Source organism: Talpa europaea (assembly GCF_964194135.1).
Source record: "Talpa europaea genome assembly, chromosome: 2".
In the NCBI taxonomy this organism is placed as follows: Eukaryota; Metazoa; Chordata; class Mammalia; order Eulipotyphla; family Talpidae; genus Talpa; species Talpa europaea.
Window position 1 is genome coordinate 150,078,983 of NC_140068.1, and position 21,407 is coordinate 150,100,389.

The 21,407-nt window shown below is 38.4% G+C and overlaps 1 protein-coding gene across 2 annotated transcripts in view; it reads left to right on the plus strand.

The window, feature by feature from the left end:
- Positions 1–21,407, plus strand: part of NUP153 (nucleoporin 153) — a gene marked incomplete at both ends in the record, with an annotated part of 63,706 nt that overhangs the window by 37,703 nt on the left and 4,596 nt on the right. Inside the window, 8 exons of one of the 2 annotated variants that reach the window (XM_084228926.1) lie at positions 353–451; positions 1,497–1,584; positions 4,286–4,411; positions 6,813–7,421; positions 13,803–13,997; positions 15,879–16,760; positions 19,889–20,245; positions 20,891–21,163. In XM_084228926.1, coding sequence (XP_084085052.1) covers positions 353–451; positions 1,497–1,584; positions 4,286–4,411; positions 6,813–7,421; positions 13,803–13,997; positions 15,879–16,760; positions 19,889–20,245; positions 20,891–21,163 — 2,629 coding nt within the window. The remainder of the gene's footprint in view (positions 1–352; positions 452–1,496; positions 1,585–4,285; positions 4,412–6,812; positions 7,422–13,802; positions 13,998–15,878; positions 16,761–19,888; positions 20,246–20,890; positions 21,164–21,407) is intronic. The other variant, XM_084228927.1, reaches the window with a different exon arrangement.

Genomic DNA, 21,407 nt, shown 5'->3' on the forward strand with positions numbered 1-21,407 from the left:
TACTTTTCTTTTGTAGGCATATAGCCACTTGTAAGATAGTGTATACGCCTAAGAAGAAATCTTTTTTTTTTTTTTTTTTTTGTTGGGACCCTCGCTGGTGGCCAGGGAATGAACTGGCGCTGTAGAGGCTACCCGCAGCCTCAGCAGCCCATTGCTCAACTGCTGTACCACCAGGGGAGGCCCAAGAAACCAGATTTTTATAGCAGTTATTAGTATTTTTCAGGAGTTAAAAAGTGATTTTTAAATATAAAGGGGGAAATTGCTTTTGACTTCTTTGGAATAATTTAAATTTATTGTCAATTTCTTTTTCTAAAAAGCTGTTTTTATATAATTTAATAATTTGGAAAACCAGGTACAGATGACCTCTCCAAACAGCACTGGCAGTCCCATGTTTAGATTTTCATCTCCAATTGTAAAATCTACTGAGGCAGATGTACTACCTCCATCATCTGTAAGTAGCAAGCAAGGAATATTTCATAATTAATGGATTTCAGAGACATACTATATTTTTATCAAATCCAAGATGCCAAATGATAATAAATACCACTATTTGTCTTCAAACTAAAAAAACTTTCCAATGTGCGAAATCTTGAATGAATGAGAACCTATACCTTTTTTAGTGGATAAGACATATAGGCATTTGCATCTACTGTGTGATAGTTAAGATGCATACATCTTGATACCCTTAATACATTTCCCTTTACTTTTTAAGAAAATGGACATTCCTTTTCACACTCAGAATGCTATTACTATACCCAAGAAATTTAACATGATATAATAATAGCATAATCCATATTTACATTTCCCCATCTGTTTCATACTATCCTTTAATTGCTGTTCTCTTGTTCATAGATCCCACTACAGTTGGACTCAAAAAGCTAAATCATGCTGTGCTTAGTTAGTGCACCTGTTGAATTGTCTTTAATCTAGAAAATTTTGAGCTTTTAGTGTCCCACAATATGTATTTGTTTTTCCATAATTAAATATTTTAGATAATAACATATAAGCTTAATGTTCAGATTGCCCCTCCTATATTTGGCTTGTGTATGTCACTTTACCATGCTGCCATAGTTTTTCCTGTGTTCTTATTTTCTGTCATTAGATATTTTAGATCACCTTTTAATTTCTTTGCCACATCTCTGAAATCCACTCATTGTCCAAGAAATCCCTGACTTTTTATTAGAAAATGGCATTGAGAATACCTGGGCATTAAGAACACACTATTATTTTATTTACTGCTTTGAAAGAATACAATACCTAATAAATAAAAATGCTTTTAAACTAGGACACCATTCATTACATTAGAAGAAACACTGAAAATAGAAAAGAAGCACTCTAGTTTTAGAGATTTTAAAATATGAAAGTGGCAAATTTTAGAAACAGTGAAATTTGGTGTTTTTTTTTTTTTTTTACTTGCAGTTAAAAATGGGCTGTAATTGATATTTGTTTAAAACTATACTGACTCAACTTTTAAGGGGATACTTTTCTTTTTACAGATTGGATTTACATTTAGTGTGCCTGTTGCAAAAACAGCAGAACTTTCTGGCTCTAGTAGTATTTCAGAACCAACTAGAAGTAGTTTGGGTAAGTAAAAATTTCTCAGAAATTTTTAACATTAAAATAGATGCATACATTAGTACTTTAAAATTTATCTCTCACCATTGGCATTTCTAGTAGATGGTTTCATTTGAATGAAATTAACTCTGAGAAGCAAAGTGGAGCTAATACCAACCTTCTGACAATGCTTTTTAGCAATACTTTTCAGAGATACTTAGATGTGTGGTCTTTAGTTTTGGGCACATTTTTTTTTTTTTGTTATTGATGTGCAATTGACAAAAGATAACATCATTCATTTCAAAGGGAAGGGTTCAGTGGTGTTTAATACAGTCACAGTTTTGTGCAATTACCACCTTTATGTAATTCCAGAACATTTTTATCACTCCTGAAAGGAAACCTGTAAATGTTAAACAGTGACTCGTTTACCCCAGCTCCTGGGAACCACCATTAGGTTCTGTTTCTGTGCATTTTCCTATTCTAGAATTGAACAGTTTAAACTTTTGCATCTTCTTCATTTAATGCTATCAATGTTTATCTATATTATAGTGTATCATTATTTCTTTTATTGTTAAGTGATATTCCATTGTGTAGCTATACTGTAATTTGTTTATTCATTCATTGATGGACATTTTGGCCCTTTGCATCTTCTGGCTCTGTGTGTGTGTGTGTGTGTGTGTGTGTGTGTTTGTATACTGGTTTCAGTGCTTTGGAGTATATAGCTAGGAATGGAGTTGATGGGTCAAATAGTTGAAACTTTCTCTGCTGCTGGCTCATGTCTGATTCCCACCAACAGGGTCTGAGGATTTTAATTTCTCCGTATTCTCACTTCACTTAGTGTTTTCCATTTTTTGGGTCATAAACATCCTAGTGGGTGTGAAATAGTGCTTTGTCGTGGTTTTGATAATGCATTTCCTTAATGACTGAGTAGTGCTCTTTTCCTGTGCTCGTTGGCCCTTTGTATATCTCCTTTGGAGAAATGTCTATTCAAATCCTTTGCTAAAATTTTTAGATTTTTTTGTTGTTGTTGCCGAGACATAAGCATTTATTCTCACAGTATTTAAAATTTATCATTATTTGTTATGATGATCTGTGCTCAGTGGATTTTGATGTTACTATTTTAATTGTTTTGGCTGTGCCCTTATGTGATATGGCAAACAGTAAATGTCTTGTGTGTTCTTCCTGTTCTATCCACTGGTCATTCCCATGTCTCCCTCTCCACAGACATACCTATTTCCTGAGACACAACTGTTTTGTAGTTAGGTCAAATATAGGTTAATCCTATAATGTGTATAATGTGTTCAAGTATTCATGCATCTGTCACTTTATATCAAAAGCTAGAAATGATAAACTTAGTGTGGAAGGCCTGCCAAAAACTTTAATGAGCCAAAAGTTAGACTTCATTACCAAACACGCAAGTTATGAATGCAGAGGCAAAGTTCTTGAAGGGTTATAAAATTGCTACTCCATTGAGCGCAGGAATGATAAGAAAGATGTACAGCGTTACTTTGCTGATGTAGAGAAAGTGTTGGTGGTCTAGAAGGTCAAACCAGCCACAATATTTCCTTAAGCCAAAGTCTAATGCAGAACAAGGTCCAAACCCTCTTTAATTCTGTGAAGGGTTAGAGAGCTGAGGAAGCTGCAGAAGAAAAAAGTTGAAGCTAGCCAAGTTTAATTCATTAGGTTTAAGGAAACATGCTGTGTCCATGACATAAATATGCAAGGCAAAGCAGCAAGTGCCGATTTATTTTTATTTATTTTTTTTAAGATTTATTTATATAAAAACTGGGGTACAGGTGAGAGGCGTGTGGGAGGATGAGAGAATCACCAGATCAGAGCGGGGAGCAGAACAGGCAGACAGACCAAAGACACTGCTGAGGGGAGCTGCGGGTGAGACAGGAGAGGTCCGCTGCACCGGGTGGGTTTTTCCCTGGCTGGTCACGAATTGAACCGGCACTGCAGAGGCAGCGGACAACTTCCCAGCACGCCGCTCAACCCACTGCGCCACCAGAGAGGCCCAGCAAGTGCGGATTTAGAAGCTGCAGCAAGTTAGATTAAGATAATTGATGAAGGTGGTTACACCAAACAACAGATCACTGGTCATTAACAGCCACGGCTACTCTTCATACACATTAGATACCAACAGTTAAAATCTTCTGGATTTTTAACCTGCTTTTACCCATATCTATGCTTTTGGGAATGATTGTTGTGGGTGCATTCTGTAATTTATATAATCCCTCATTATTGAGCAACTGTCATCCTGGTTTTTTTTTTAAATTATAGCTGACGAATATAGTCAATCATAAGATTTATCTCTAGAAATGAAAGAACTAGCTCTGTTGAGTATGAGGTTTTCTTTTCAAATCAGTATTGTAGTTTGCTGTGTAATCAAATATATTATTTCATGCAGCATATAATCTTGCCTCAGTTGCCACATTCCTCTTACGTGTTTGCCTAGTTATTTTTGATACCAGCGAGTTCCTTAGGTGGCAGTTGTGGTTTATATTTTTTGCCCTTTTGGAGGAAAGGAGGAGTAGAGTATAGGCAATGGTGTTTGTACTTCCTGTAATGGCAGATTACCCTATCACTTAAGTCATTTTCATTGTCTTTGATTTATAAGTAATTTTTTATGATGTTTATCCAAATTGTCTTTGAAAGATCTTTTTAATACATTTAACTAAAGTTCAGTGCTTTCTGATGGCATATTATTTTCCAATTAAAAAAATTATAGGTCAAGACATCACCGTAGTTAACAGTGCAAACTGTAAGAAGAGTCCAGATGAAGATTGTTATGGCCCTTTTAGACCTGCAAAAATCCTCAAAGAAGGAAGTGTCCTAGACATTCTGAAAAACCCTGGTAAGATTACAGCAATTCTTGAAAGTGCCTAAAATCTGAATTATAAATTCATGACCTCATTTTAATGTCATTTGTGTTATGCTTTAGACTTTTAAAATTTATAAATTGTGTGTTGTCACATTAACTTTTTTTTTTTTAGATTTTTTTTTTATAGAGGCATGTTTTTATTTATTTGTTTGTTTGTTTTTTTGTTTATACATGCACTGGGTACAGTCAGAAGCGCGGGAGGGTGAGAGAATTCACCAGAGCCAGAGCGGGGAGCAGAGCAGGCAGAAGGACCTAAGTACACTGCTGAGGGGAGCAGCGGGCGGCAGGAGAGGTCTGCGCGGCATGTGGGACCCTCCTCCGGTGGCCGGGGAGCAGCCGGGGATCGAACCGGCGCTGCAGAGGCCGCGGGCAGCTTCGCAACCCAGCGCTCAACCGCTGCGCCACCAGGGAGGCCCACATTAACTTTTTAATGTGGAATCAAATGTAGTTCTTTTAGGGGAACTATCTTAGGAATTTTACATATTTCTTTAGAATTTACATACCTTGTATTATTAAAATGAAATTTCTAAGAGACATATAGAAAATGTTAATAGAGATAGGCCAGTATGGTGTAAAATGAATAAACCTGCCATAACTAGGTATGTCTTTTTCTGGTAAGAGCATAGAACTGCCTAGTAGGTAATAATTGAAGACAATAAATAGAAGTCCTAAAATAGAAATAAATTTTCAGTTTTAGAATCAAGGACGATAGGGGGGCGGGGAAGGAGGGATTGGGGTCAAAATAAGGGGGTTGAAATTGTATGGGGGAATATAAAAATAAAATTAAAAAAAAGAATCAAGGAAGATAGTCACAGTTCCCATTGTGATATATACTATAAAAATGGGTTTATGAAATAATCTCATAGCTGAGAAAGAATTTAGATTTACCCAGCAGATGCAGTCATGTATAATTGAATGGGAGTTTCAAAATAATGTTGACTGCTCCAACAAGATTGAGAAAGATTTGGTTGCTTGTTTTAGTGCTCTCATTTTATAGATGAGTACGTTGCGCATAGGAATCTCAATAACTTAGGTGACTATGTATTTACGGCAGAACTCCACAGAGTGCCTGTACTAGCATTAACCAGGTAGTTGGTAAGCATCAAGTGGATGTGTTTTATTGTCACATAATTCAAACTTTGTATTTATAATGCCATTCCTTCCCTGTCTTTTAACTTTTTTTAAAAAGGCAAAAATTTGGAGGAATTGTAACTTCTTTTGAAAGATATTTGGAAAATCCACAAATAGTGAGGAAAAAAGAAATCTTTAGTACCTTGAGAATGAGTGCTGTTAAAGTTTTGCCAACCTTAGTGACTCAAATTAGTCATTAACAAGAAAGCACATTGTTGACTGTTGGGGATAACTTATGTGGAATTATTTTGCCCTGTGCTAACAACAATAACAAAAATTCTGTGCTGGATCATTTCTTGGCATCACTAGAAAGTCTAACACCTTCCAGGTCTTCCATACAGTTTTCTTTTCTTTTGGTGCTAAATGCTAGAGAAACAGGTTATTGAGTTTGTTAGTATCTGTGAAATTGATCCAGAGTAAAGGATTGGAAGGTTATTCTCAAAAATTAAGAGTAGTCTGAGTGAATCAATTCAATGATAGCAGCTTTGGTAGCACGCAGACTTTTTTCCCCTCCTGTCATTCCATGGTTCTATGTGAATATGTTGATTTTCTAAGTAACACCTAAGTGATTACAAAAAAGAAACACTTAGAATGTGAAAGGCGAGTATATTGGAGGGAGAATGGAAGCAATTTTATTTGAATTAGTGTTTGGTTACTACTCAAATACTTGAACGTATAATTAAAATAATTCTTTCCACTGTGTTGTATTTGGGAGGGACATCTGTCAAATTAGCATATCCATACAGCTCAGCTGGATTATACTGAAAGTAGAGCATTCCACAACAGTGGATTATGATTGGATAAAATTAAAAGATTATTAGATACTGAACTCATTTCAGGTAGTTAAGGGAAAACCTGAAAGGAAAGACAGATCAGGAAGGAAGGCTATGAAAGGCTATACTGCAATTCACTATTACAAAAAGGTATAGAAAAATGAAGATGACAGTAGACTGTATCAACAAATCAGTATAAAAATAATTGCCTCAAATTGGTATTGGTTGAATTAAGTAGAGATTCCTGGAGAAAAAGATCATATATGACAAACAGAACAGCATCTTTAGAATATTAACTAAACGTTGCGTATTGTAATTAATAACTGCTCAGGTGAAAAACAACTCTTAAGTAATCCATTGGATTGTAGTAACTCTGCAGTAAGATAAATGTGTTTTCCCCAAGTGATAATTTCAGTTAATGTTTTCATTAGAAAACTTCTTTTCATTCTCTCCTCTTCCCCTCTTTGTAGGTTTTGTATCACCGAAGACAGATTCTCACCCAACAACTTCAAGCCCAGTAGTTTATACAAGACCAGCAATAAGTAACTTTTCTTCTAGTGGAACTGGATTTGGAGAAAGTTTAAAAGCTGGGTCATTGTGGCAGTGTCATGTCTGTCTAGTCCAGAACAAAGTCACAGACAATAAGTGCGCAGCCTGCCAAGCGACAAAATTGCCAGCAAAAGATACTGCTAAACAGACTGGAATTGGGACACCAAGTAAAAGTGGCAAACCAACTCTTTCTGCATCAGGGACAGGCTTTGGAGACAAATTTAAACCAGCAGTAGGAACTTGGGATTGTGATACCTGTTTAGTACAAAATAAACCCGAAGCGATAAAATGTGTAGCTTGTGAAACACCGAAACCTGGAACTGGTGTTAAGCGAGTCCTTACATTGCCAGTGGCTTCAGAAAGTGCTGTCACTGTGGCCACTTCATCTTCCAGCTGCACTGTGACCACTGGTACCTTAGGATTTGGCGATAAATTCAAAAGGCCAGTGGGATCTTGGGAGTGCCCAGTGTGCTGTGTTTGTAACAAAGCCGAAGACAATAAATGTGTGTCCTGTATGTCTCAGAAACCAGGTATGTTTGCAGCTATTTGGAATAATTTTTTATATTCCTTTATTAGAGAATTTAAATTTTTTCTGTGTAAGATTGCCTGGAACAACCTTAGTATTTTAAATGTTTCAGAACAAGCATTTCTTACACATCTTAATTTTTCTAAATTATCTTGATTTGCTTGGGGCTGTATCAGCCTGTTCTCTTAAAATAGACTACCATGTGTTTTCTTAGAATAGGCTGTGTGTTAATCCGTCCTTTGTATACTCTTTGTATCCAGTTTTATCAGAAACTTCTTGCTTTCAGCATCATTTTCAAGTTGATTATTGTAGGTGCTGAAAGGTCCTAGAACTAGGAAGTCTTTCTTAAACTTTCATACAGAGTAAAACATTTCTTTGTTTCTTTTTCTCTAAGTAGAAGTGAGGATGACTAGTCATTTCCAAGTCATGAAAATTTCAAGGACATTATGGCTGTGATTGAATTTTAATGGTGCTACCTGTATGCTCTCTGCCAGAGATAGTACAATGAGAGTAAAATCCTGAATCATTAATGAAAAAAATATCAGGCAACCAAAATAATGGTTAATTTTTCTTCCCCTGTTACTTGGTTGAAATTTGAAAGAGTTGCTGAAGATTCACATTGATCTTTAATTCATTTTTAATTCATCTGGAAATGACTGCATTGATTCTATAATATCATTGTATAATTATTGGGTATAGATAAGTAGTCACATGATGTGGGAGCTACTTTATTTTTATTGCACTGCTCAAGGTTTTGTTGTTTTAAGTCTGCAATGGAAACCCCAAGTTATTTTAGCCCAGGTAATTGTATACTCGTTGTATCCAGTTTTACCCCTCCTTGTTGAACACAAGGGTTGAGTGGTATTTCTAACTCCTACTGGACATCTCTACAAGAGTAGGATTTCAGAAACTTCATTCTGAAATACCTTTCTCTTTCCATCTGGCATTTCTTCTCCTCTTCTGGGGAAAAAAAAAAAGCCCTTGATGGATACAAGAAACCAAAAATAACTCTGAGTTGATGAAAGAATAAGGCTTTAGTCAGGAAGTAAATTGTTACACACAAAGAAAGCTCATACGTAAATGATGAACTACTATTTTGAGCAGAGGAGTGATGTAGTCAAGTTTTTATTTTTGATAAATCTCTCAGTTGCTTTTTGGAGCATAGTTTTTTTTTTTTTTTTTTTTTTTTTTAAAGATAGATTTATTTATACATATAAGAACTGGAGTGTAAGCCAGAGGTGCTGGGGGCGGAGGTGGTGGTGGTGGTGGTGGTGGTGAGAGGATCCGCCAGAGAGAGTGGGAAGCAGAACAGGAGGATCTACTGAAATCCACTGCTGAGGGGAGCAGTAGGCAAGGCAGGCAAGGTCTGCTGTGCCATGTGGGTAGCTCCCTGGCCAGCTGGGAATCAAACTCTTGCTGCAATGGCTGGCAATGGCTGGCAATAGCTTGATAGCACTGTTTAAACCCTGTGCCACCAGGCAGGCCCTGGAGCATAGATTTTGAAAATGACAAACTTTGGAGACCAGAGAAGAGGTTAGGAAGTTTTATCATCAGTCATATAGGTAAAGATGATGGTGATGTGTACTGAGATAACTAAGGGTAAGGAATGTATGAGATACACAGATTTAGGGACCATTAGCTCTTACGTTTCAAATAAGTTGTGGAAGTGGAGGGGATATAAGTTGAATGAGTGAAGTAGAGAGGAAACCCTACAATTGAACTCTTTCTAAGTTAAGAAGTACAGGAATAAAACATAGGAACAATTAATCTTTTAAAGGAGTAACCAGAGAGGAAAAAGAAATTGTATGGCACTGGTTGCTTCTTAGAAGGATGGATTTCAGGGGAACAAGACCAGTGGCCTCAAAAGAAGGCTCCTAAGCAAGACTTGCAGGGGGTGGGCTCTTGGCAGTGGGCGGATCAGGAAAAGAGAATGAAATAGATTTGAGAAATATTAAAGGTGGTGGCGCCCTCTAGAAATGAAAAGAAAGAAATGAAACTTAGTCGACTATTTAAAAAAAAAATAATTATTATGGCTTTGTAGTAACGTTTGACGTCTGGGAGTGTGCTGCCTCCATTCGCCTTCTTTTTGGTCAGTAGAGCTTTAGCTATTTGACCTTTTTTTTGTGGTTCCATATGAATTTCATCAAAATTTTTTTTTTTTTGGGAGAATGTCATTGAAATTTTTATTGAAATAGCATTGAATCTGTAAATTTCTTTTGGTAGGATGGCCGTTTTGAAAATGTTAATTCTTCCGATCCAGGAGCAGGGGATGTCTTTCTATTTCTTTTAACAAAGCTTTGTAATTTCTTTTTATAGGTCCTTCACCTCTTTTGTTAGGTTTTTTCCCCAGTATTTGATTTTTTTGTTTCAATTATAAAAGGTATGGTTTTCTTGATTTCTTCAGAGTGATCATTTGCATATAGAAAGGCTATGGGTTTGTGTGTGTTGATTTTGTATATTGCTATTGTACTGAACTGGTTGATTACCTTGATTAGTTTTTCTGTGACCTTATTTAGGGTTCTCTATGTATGTTATCATGTATCTGCAAATAGTGATAGCTTTACTTCTTTTCCTATCTGGATTCCTTGTGTATCTTTCTGTTTTCTCACTATTATATTAAAAGCAGTGGTGAGAGTGGACATCCTTGTTTTGTTCCAGATCTTAAGGGAAAGGCTTTTAGCTTTTCACCATAGAGAATGATAGTGCCTATGGATTTGTCGTATATAGCCTTTATTATGTTAAGGTATGTCCCTTATATTCTGAGAATTTTGAGGGCTTTCATCATAAATGGATGTTGAGGGCCTCCCTGGTGGCGCAAGGGGTTAAGACACAGCCTATGAAGCTATCTGCAGCCACTGCAGCACGAGTTCGATCCCCGGCTAAGGAGCTACCCACATGGCGCAGCAGACCTCTCCTGTCTCGCCCACTGCTCCCCTCAGCAGTGTATTTCAGTCAGTCCACCTGTTCTGTTCCCTACTCTGGTGAATTCTCTCATCTCCCACACCTCTGGCCTGTACCACAGTTCTTGTATGCATAAATAAGTAAATCTTTAAAAAAAATAAATGGATGTTGAACTTTGTCAAATGCGTTCTCTGCATCTATTGATATAATCATAGGATTTTTCTTTTTGTTGATGTGTTGGATTGCATTAATTGATTTTTCGGATGATGAACCATCCTTGTGCCCTGGGAATAAATTCTATTTGGTCATGGTGAATAATTATCTTTTTGATGCATTGTAGGATTTTATTGAGGATTTTTGCATCAGCATTCATTAGAGAAATTGACCCTTTTTTTGTGTTGTCCAAAATTGAAGTTTTGGTATTAGTGTAATGTTGACTTCATAAAACGTATTTGGTAGTATTCCTTCCTTTTCAATGATTTGAAAGAGTTTATGTAGGATAGGCACTTTATAGATTGTGTTTCTTCACCCTCATCAGTTTCATTATTTTTTCCTTGTCTTGGACCTTTGGAAACTTTACTATTATGTGTCTTGCTGTAATTTTCCTTTCATTTCCTTTCATTTGCTGTGGTAATTTGGTGTTCTTCTAGCTTCTTGTTTGTCTATTTTCATTTCTGTCTTCATGCTTAGGAAGTTCTCTTCAATTACCTCCTTAAATAGTTTCTCAGTTTATCTCCTCACCTTCTGGGATTCCTATGACTCTCATATTTCCTTTCCTCATGGTGTCTGATATTTCTTGAAGTGTTTTTTCACTCTTTTATTTATACTTCTCTTTCCTTTTCATTTTTGGTTCTTTTTATGTCTGTATCTAGGAGAGTACTGACTCGTTCTCCATGTCTTCCATTCTGTTTTCTTGGAGTTCTTCTGCTAATCTCTGGATATCCTCCAGTTCCTTCGCTTTCTTCCTCAGTTCATTGATGATAGTCTTCTCTCTTTCTGCGTTTTCTCTTATCTCTTTTATTGTTTTCATTATGGCCCTTTTGAATTCTTTGTTAGGGGTAGATTATTTCCATGTCCATGTTATTGGGGTCTGGAGGTTGACTTCCTGTGGTGTATCATTCCCAGAAGGGCCTGCTTGATCGTTAGTAATTTTCTTTCTTTCCATTGTTTGCCTTTGGCTTTGTTCTGTTCATAGTGCCGCTGTACCACTGGTGCTGGTGGGCATGACTTCTGATTTCTCTTGCTCAGGCATGGATGTGTCTGCCTAGTGTCTGAGCTGGTGTGACTGGATACATGTCTGGACACTTCTGTTGTGGTAGGTGTTGTTCTGAGCTGTGTTTTGCACCAGGAGCCCCTGTTTGTCTGGTCCCCACTGTATAGGATGGGATCCAATAGCTCGGCCTGTGGTGGTCGGGAGTCTCTGTGGAGCCCTGCACCTCCAGACACATGTTGGGGCCAAGGCCACTGGGAGGACCTTCAGGCTGGGTGGGGTTTATTTCTCTATTGAGCGGCTGGGTCCCTCTAGGTGTGTCTCAGCAGAATACTGGGATCAAAAGAGAAAAAGGAGGGAGAGGAAAGAAGAAGATGATAGAGAATGTAGACAGAACAAAAGTGAGAGAAGAAGGAAGGGCAAGATGGGGGACAAGGGGACCTCCCCGGTGGTGCAGCGGTTGAGCGCTGGGCGGCGAAGCTGCCCACAGCCTCTGCAGTGCCGGTTCGATCCCCGGCCGCCAGCGAGGGTCCCACGTGGTGCTCAGACCTCTCCTGCCGCCCGCTGCTCCCCTCAGCAGTGCACTTTGTTGGTCTGCCTGTTCTGCTCCCCGCTCTGGCTCTGGTGAATTCTCTCACCCTCCTGCGCTTCAGACCGTACCCAGTGCTTGCATGCATGAATAAATAAATAATCTTTTTTTAAAAAAAGAAGAATAGAAAACAAATAATATCAGATAACAGACAACGAACTGGCTAATAAACAAACACATAAACAGATGGCGGGAGAATTGCTTCTCAGGGCTCAGCTGTTTCCCAGTGAGTTCGGTGTCCTCCAGGAGAGAAAAAGAAAAAGAAGGGAAAAAAAACCCCTAAAACCCCACCGATCTTGGACGGTGCAAAAAAGAACTGCAGCTGTGGGTGTCTGTGGGTGTGGGCGCATCAGCACACCTTCCGGGCCCATGAGGTAGTTGGTGAGCGTGGCGGCTCCTGCAGCCTCCCTCACCTGAGGGTTTGGAGAACCAAGAGGCCCCCAATGTAGGGACCAGCCCTGCAGGCTCCCCCTGATGTCCTTCCTGTGTAAATGTGCCTACTGACTGGTCTGATGTCCTTCCCGAGTAAGTGTACTGGACTGGTTAGATGCTGGCTCAGGCCTCCAGGAGGGGTAGGGGGAGGGAGATGCCACCTTGAGGGAGTTGCTCCCAGGGCTTTATGTCCATGGGGAGGCCCCTCCCCAATCTTTTGTTGTCCAGACCCCTCGGATGCCTTGGGATTCTCCTGGTCCTTGTTTGCCAGCTTTTCCTCCTTTACTTCTAGGTGTGGGGAAGGGCGGGGCGGGGCGGGGCGCAGTGTTCCAATGATTTTCTTTGTTTCCCTTCCCCCCTTCTTTCCAAGTTCCCTCAGCAGTCTGAGTGAATCAGGGGTGCCACCAAGTCCGTGTCAAGCGCCCAGGTCCTGCCGGGACTTCACAGTTAATTTCTCCCTATTGGATGTTTTTATGGGAGAATTTGATCCCCTTGTCCTTTCGCTGCCGTGTTGATCAGCCTTTCCCCCTTCACTCTCACATGAGATCATTTATCACTTTTCTTCTTGGTGATAGTGATAGGATGCGTTCATGTATTTCTTCTTTTTAAACCAAGTGCACCTTTAGAAGTTAAGCAACATTTTATTCATCTTTATGTTCCCAGAACCTAAGTACATTTTGGTACTTGCTAAATGTCTGTTAGATGACTGGCTTATAACAAAATTAACACGAACTTAGTAGGCAGTATTGCGTTAAATTGCAAAGTTGGTGTAGAACACTTTCCTGGAGAAGTGATCACTTTAAAAGCAGAGACCTGTGCTTTGAAATCTTGAAATGAACGTGGTCTGTGGCTATGTGTTAGGATAATGCCTGTAACTTTTTATGTTTGTTTTATAATGCTGTGCTGTTTGAAGAAATCGACAAAGATTCTTAAGGAAAATTTAGTCTTTTAGGCGTTGATTTGTGAGGCTTTTTTTGGTTAAATATGACTATTCAGACTTGGGGTTGTGAGGTATCGCATGACTGAATAAGGTGTATGTGAGCTGCTCATTTGTAAGACTTAAAGAAATCTAAAGAAATCTGAGATGTTTATCCACTGTTTGTAAAAGTGTTATGTTTTTATTTCTGACTTTTAATCGGAAACATTAAAAATGGAATACTTAGACTTAATGGTGTCATTATAATATTGACAAATTAGAATTTTCAGATTTCTCCTTTATTTAAAAAAAAAATGTTTCCCCCCTTATTTTTTAGGAAGTTCAGTGCCTGCTTCTAGTAGCAGCTCTGTCCCTGTATCTCTGTCTTCTGGAGGCAGCCTAGGATTGGACATGTTCAAGAAACCTGAGGGAAGTTGGGACTGTGAAGTGTGCCTAGTGCAGAATAAAGTAGATTCCACGAAATGCGTAGCATGTGAAAGTGAAAAACCAGGCACAAAATCAGAGTTTAAAGGTAAGCTGTTGGTAAAATGCCTCATGTTGCCATTTTAAAGTGAAATTTTTGCAGCTGACTTTAGTTTTTAAGTTAGTTATTCTCTATTGAGAAATTATGTATCTATTGAGATATTATGTAAAATGAGATACTGTCCTAAACGTTTAGCTCACTTCTACCTGTATTACTGTAAAATCAGATGATTTGCTTGTTAGCAGTATGATAGCTCTTTTCTGTAGATAGGTAAAGAAAGAGCTATTGTATTTTGTATTACTGAGTCTGAGAGTTTTAGTTTCTTATTTTTTAAAACTTAACTCTTACTTAGCAGGAATTTATATCCCTAGAACCTTACTGTGAGTCATCTAGACTTGGGTTTGGTTTCCCATAGGATGTCTTCGAAAAAAATAGCTCTCTTAATATAAAAGAAGGAAGAACCTCAAAGTAATTTATGCTGAGTATCTGAAGGCCAAATTTTTCTAAGTCTTCATATCCCTGTATGGATTATTTCATATAAGAACATTTCAGTCAAAGTTTGATAAAAGCTGGAAATGCGATTTTAGGTCTTAAAGGGCTAGTCAGGGAGATGCGAGAAAGATTTCACTCGGTAAGAAAGTAGTTAGGACTACTAGGGCATTAAAACAAGAAAGCCAAACTTGATCTACTTGTAATTATACCTTGGACTAGTGGCTCTCAAACTTTTTTGATTCAGACCAAAACAGTCATATTATATTATGACCTGTCACATGCACCGTGTATTCATTTATGTAATTCAGAGAAACATTTTACAAATTCTTAGCTCCCGTGTGTGAGATGCCATAGTGTGTTCTGTATTTTTCCTTTTAGAAGAAATACGCACAATGCAACCCACTAAAGTAATTGCATGACTAATGGAGATACAACTGGCCAGAAAACATTGCGTTCAGGTGTTTTCAAAAATCCCTGCTTTCCAGTTCATCTCAGCTCCGTTGGTAGCTTTTACCTGCCTATGGTTCTTCCTCCCCTCTTCTCTCTGTGGAGTGCAGTAATCCTCAGACCTTTACGTCTGTCCCTTGGAGGCAGAGCTACCTTGGAGCAACTCTGAGGCAGAGGTGAAAACTAGTTAGTTGTTTTTGGCCCCTTTATTTTTAGCTTCTAATTGAATCACTTAAAGTATTTTAGAGACCATGTACATAACTGCTTGCTCCTGAGATCGGATACAGTTTGCAATTAAGATTCTTAGGGAAAGAAAGTGGGGATAGAGAATTGTTCAAAGAGAAAATCTGAATGAGACTTGTAAAGCTTGACTGCTAGGTATCTCTATTTGTACATGGTAAGCAGAATAAAGTAGATATCTTGGCGCCCTTTATTAAACAATTCCTGATTTGAACCAGTCAACCAAATGCTTTACTTCTAGTGTATTCAGCTGCAGAAAAGCATTATGAAAACTATGACTTTGATCTTGTCATTATACTGTTATCTTTTTAGATATTGCTTCCACTCATGTCATTCTTTTGGTTCTTTGATGCTGATTTTTAAAAATGCTTGCATAAATAAGACATGGACTGTTTTTAGAAATCAAATTATAAGATGTACTATGAAAAGTTTGTCCCCATTGGTTCATTTTCCATCCTTCTGCCCCCACCAAAAACCAACTATGGTTGGTTTCTTATAACTCTTTCATAGTTCTTTTTGCAAACTATAAGCATATATATGCTGTTATTTTGTATACAGTAACCTTTCCTTGCTGTGGGTTTATGATCCAGGACTCCTCGTGGATGTCTGAAGCCACAGATGTCACCAAATTAGTACAAGTTAGGCACAATAAGAAATTAACAAGAACTAATACTAAAATAGAACAGTTATCACAACATGCTGTGATAAAAGTTATGTGAATATGATCTCTCTTTTTCTCTCTCTCTCAAGGCTTTGGCACAGCTTCCTCATCTTCGAACCCAGCAGCGTCATCCTTCAAATTTGGTATCCCGTCACCCTCTCAGACTTTAACAAACACTGGAAATTTTAAATTTGGAGATCAGGGAGGCTTCAAAATAGACGTGACATCAGATTCTGGGTCTAATCCCATGAGTGAAGGCTTTAAATTTTCTAAACCAATAGGCGATCTTAAATTTGGGGTTTCGTCTGAGTCTAAACCTGAAGAAGTTAAAAAAGACAGTAAGAATGATAATAATTTTAAGTTTGGACTTTCTGCTGGCTTAAACAGTTCAGCTTCTTCAACTCCTTTTCAGTTTGGGGTGTCTAATCTTGGGCAGCAGGAAAAGAACGAGGGACTGTCTAAATCTTCATCCGCTGGTTTTAGCTTTGGTACAGGTGTTGTTAACCCCACTCCTGCTGCTGCTCACACCACAGTGACCTCTGTGACCTCTGAGAATAAGAGCAGCTTCAGCTTTGGAACTGTAGAAACCAAGAGTGTCTCAGTGGCTCCTTTTACTTGTAAGACGTCGGAAGCAAAAAAAGAGGAAATCCCTGCCACCAAAGGAGGGTTCAGTTTTGGCAACGTGGAGCCCGCCCCGCCGCCCTCTGCCTCGGCGTTCACTCTGGGAAGGACAGAAGAGAAACAGCAAGAGCCCGTCACTTCCACTTCTCTAGTGTTTGGGAAGAAAACTGACAGTGAAGAGCCCAAGTGTCAAGCGGTGTTTTCCTTTGGGAATTCAGAACAAACCAGAGATGAGAGTTCTTCAAAGTCGACCTTTAGTTTCAGTGTGGCGAAACCATCTGAGAAGGAATCTGAGCAGCAGCCAGCAAAACCCACTTTTGCTTTTGGAGCTCAAACCAGTACTACAGCTGGTAAGTCATTAAAGCCTATTTTTTTTTTAAAAAAAAAAAAAAAAAAAAAAAGAAGATGTCTTTGTTATCTTGACAAGTGCAGCAAGCCAAGGAATGTTTTAAACCCTGAGCATAGTTGAGAGAAAATGAGTAATGGTAGCAGGATTCTCTGGGAAGGAACCTAGGATTTCAGTTTTTTTTTTTTTTTTTTTAAAGATTTTATTTTTTTTATTTTTGCATACAAGAGCTGGGGTACAGGCCAGAGATGTAGGGGGTGAGAGGACCCACCAGAGACAGAGTGGGGAACAGAACAGACAGACCGACTGAAATGCACTGCTGAGGGGAGCAGCGGGCGAGCCAGGAGAGGTCTGCTGCACCATGTGGGCTGCCCCCTGGTGGCCTGGGATCGAACTTGTGCTGCAGAGGCTGTGGACTGCTTCACAGTGAGGTGCTCAACCCCTTGTGCCACCAGGGAGACCCCCCTAGGATTTCAGTTTTAACTGCTCAAAATGCCCACGATTCTGATGAAGTTATTTATAGATCTGATTTTGAGTAACACAGCTCTAATGAAAAGCACAAATTGTTGTGTCTTTCGCCTTCCTGTTTGGGTTTTTATAATCAGAATTGGTGTGTACTGTTTTGAACAGTAAGCGGTCTTTTTTTAAGCCCAATACTACTTCCTAACTTGGGCCTCCCTGGTGGCCTAGGGGTTAAATCTCAGCACTATGGCCTGAGTTCGATCTCTGGCCAGGGATCTAACTCATCTATGACGCAGCAGACCCCTCCTGTCTTCCCCACTCTCCCCTTGGCAGTAGATTTCAGTAACTCCACCTGTTCTGCTCCCCACTCTGTGTCTGGTGAATCCGCTCACCTCCTGCGCCTCTGTCCTACACCCCAGTTGTTTTGCACACACACAAATACTTTATAACTCAAACTTTTTCTAAAAAGATTTATTTATTTATCTATCTATCTATCTATCTATCTATCTATCTATCTATCTATCTATCTATCTATTTATTTATTTATACATGCACTGGGTACAGTCAGAAGCGCAGGTGGGTGAGAGAATTCACCAGAGCCAGAGCGGGGAGCAGAGCAGGCAGAAGGACTGAAGTACACTGCTGAGGGGAGCAGCGGGCGGCAGGAGAGGTCTGCGCGCCAAGCAGGACCCTTCTCTGGTGGCCGGGGATCGAACTGGCGCCACAGAGGCCGCGGGCAGCTTCACAACCCAGCGCTCAACTACTGCGCCACCGGGGAGGCCCTACTCATAAACTTTTAATGTGCCCATTTTCATTTATAAAGATAACCAGTCATCATCAGGCACTTAAGAAAATTAAACAGCAAATAGTTAATAGTTTAAAATGGGTGATTTTTACAACTAACACCTTAAAGAAAAATGAAACTGCATTTTTGAAAATTAAAAACATGGTTAGTGAAATAAAATTGTGTGGACAGAGTAATAGAAAAAAAGCTTAATTAGATTAATGAACTGGACTTTCCCAGAGTGCAGTGCAAAAGTGTGAGATTGATCCAGACTAGACTCACAAGGTTCGTTGCAATATAAGTGCTTAGAAGCTAAGATAAAAAACGAGTGACAGACGAAAATTTCGTAGATACAAAGAGTAATACTATACTCAAAAATGGAAATAGCTCTTATTGACAAAGTTTGGTGAAATTTTAGGAGACCAACATCAAATTCTTGAAAGTTCTCAGAGAAAAGCTCTTTGGGAAAAAACTGGAGCCAGATTAACATCAGACTATAACATCAGATGCTGAAAACATAGAAGACTGTGCCTTCAAAGTAAAAATGGCCTTGAACCTAGAATTCTATAACTTACTAGATTTGCTCAAGCATAGGGACAAAATACAAGATGTTTTCAGGCAAGCAAAGACTCAAAAATTGGATAACCAAGAACATTTTTGAATAATAAATTAGAAACACAAAATGAAAAATTAACTGGAAAAAACAGTATGAAATTCAGTAAATGGGTTTGAATTTTTTAACTGAAATTTTCACTTGGAAATTTAAAAACAGCATTCAACGAAAATAAAGACCTAATTATATATTATTTTGAAAGCAGTAAAAATGAAATAGGGTCTAATAAGATTTAATCATGCTATTGCTATACTGTGTACATTGAAATAGACACTCCTATTAACTTTGCTATTTTCTGTAAAGCATACTAATTGTCATATCATAATGTTATCACCAGCCCTTTCCAGTAGATAACATTGGAACTGAGACGTTATTGAAACAATTCAAATTTTTTTAAATGCAGTGCCTAGATTTAGGCTCAGCATATAAAAGTCAATAACCTTTCTCCATATTGGCAATAAATAACTGGACAGCATATTTCATTTATGTTTTCTAGCCTTTCTAGTTTATATTTTACAATAGTGCCAGAAATTGTAGTGTTCCTCAATAATTAAAAGCATTATAAAAATTTAATACTTCTTCATGAGACTATTTTTCCCTGTCCCTCCACCCCTGACTTCTTGGAGGAATTTTTGTGAAGCTTAACAAACTGGCACTAATACTAAAAACTCCCATGGAAGGGAAAATGCACAAGAAATTTTGGGGAGAAGGGCAGGCACACAGTCAGGTTTGTGTACCAATATCAAAACAACAGTAAAACTACAATAAGTGAAACAGTCTGGTAATGATAACTATAAAGGGAAAAGGGTACATACATATAGGCGGAAATTTAACATGTCAAAGTTGGGGTTACAAATTATCCATTAGTTAAGTGCTACAGAGGAAATTGGCTATCATTCAGATAAATTGAATTATCTTGCTAACGTAAATTACAAAATAATATTTGTAGAAGTCCTTTTCTCTTCATTATCTAAATCTGCTACCCAGTTAGAATTTAACTGCAATATCCACTTAGCAAATGGATTTAACAAATATTTTTTCCTTTATTTATTTGAATGCTGAAAGTTTTCCTATATAAAAAAATCCATAAGCAATAACAGGTACCATGTATTTGATTACATCAAAATTTTATGTCACATGTCCATTTGAAGAACAATTCTATGTTAATGATTCTGTTTTGTAATGAATTTTTAGATTATATGGTAGGCAAAAATAATGCTTTCTGGACTATTCTGTTCTTAAAGATTTTTGTTTTTTAATTTCTGTCTTACAGATCAAGGTGCAGCAAAGCCAGTTTTTAGTTTCTTGAACAATAATTCCTCTAGTTCAAGTACTCCAGCTACTTCAGCTGGTAGTGGAATATTTGGTAGCTCCACCTCTTCCTCCAGTGCACCTGTGACTGCCTTTGTGTTTGGACAGGCCAGCAATCCTGTGAGCAGCTCTGCCTTCGGGAACTCTGCTGAGTGCAGTACATCTCAGTCCTTGTTGTTTTCTCAAGAGAGCAAACCAGCAACCACATCCAGCACGGGTACAGCTGTGACCCCATTTGTCTTTGGGCCAGGAGCCAACAGTAATAATACTGCAACTTCTGGCTTCAGCTTTGGAGCTACCACCACGTCTAGCTCCTCAGGTACATTTCGGAAAGAAAAGTCATGCGTCTAGTCGTTACATTGATTTTAATTATGCCAGCTGTTGGCAAATCATATAGTGCGTTATGACTGGGTGCCTTGGGGCATCTCGAGGTGTCCTTTACTATGGAATAATGTAAATTTTGTGCTTAAGCTTATTATAATTAACTCTTGTAAGCAGTTTTTCTAATCTCAGCAAGAGTGTATGCTTTAGTTTTTCCAAGTTAATATTTTGAAATACTAAGTTGTAAGTAGCCAGACACTGGGAGTTGTTTTACTAGACATCAGTCCTCATTTCAGCAGTGTGTACATGTGTACAGCTTCGGCTGATTTCTGCCGTGTGTTAAACTTGTCTTTTTAACTCTATTTTCTGAAACTTTTAGCTGCAAAGATTGGGAGACATGTTGATAGAAGTTTGGGTGTGGGGTTTTTTTTTTTTTTTTTTAATATGGATTCCATATAGTTTTATATCAAATGGGAGAGAATTGTTTTCTTAATCATTCAAAATTTGTCTGATTGGGATTTGTTCAGCAAGATAAAAGGCCTGAAAAGAAGCTTAAAATTTGTTTTTGAGTATCTAGGGTATTTTTGAAGATTCTCTCATTCTAACTATCATGATGATTGAAGCATTTTTTTTGCCCCTGTAGGATCCTCCTTTGTATTTGGCACTGCACCGTCAGCACCATCTGCCAGTCCAGCATTTGGTGCTAACCAAACGCCAACATTTGGACAGAGTCAAGGTGCCAGCCAACCTAATCCCCAAGGCTTTGGGCCTATATCATCGACAGCAGCATTATTTTCTGCTGGTTCTCAGCCCCCACCGCCTACTTTCGGGGCCGTGTCGAGCAGCAGCCAGCCTCCTGTGTTTGGACAGCAGCCTGGTCAGTCTGCGTTTGGCTCTGGGACAGCTCCGAATTCCAGTAAGTGTGGCGTAGTGGTGGCGTTGGTGTCTATACTTAGGTTCTGATTGTCTTACATGTAATTTTATTTCTTTGTGAACTTTTTTGTATGTGTGTTGTACTTGGCGTAACAGAGAAGTATATGTTTAGGCTATAAACAAGATTCGCAACTTTCACACAATTGAACATTCTTAAGGTATTATGATGTTTGATCAGAATTTTACCCTTTGATTCAGGTACTGGATTCATTCAGCTCCATGTTCTC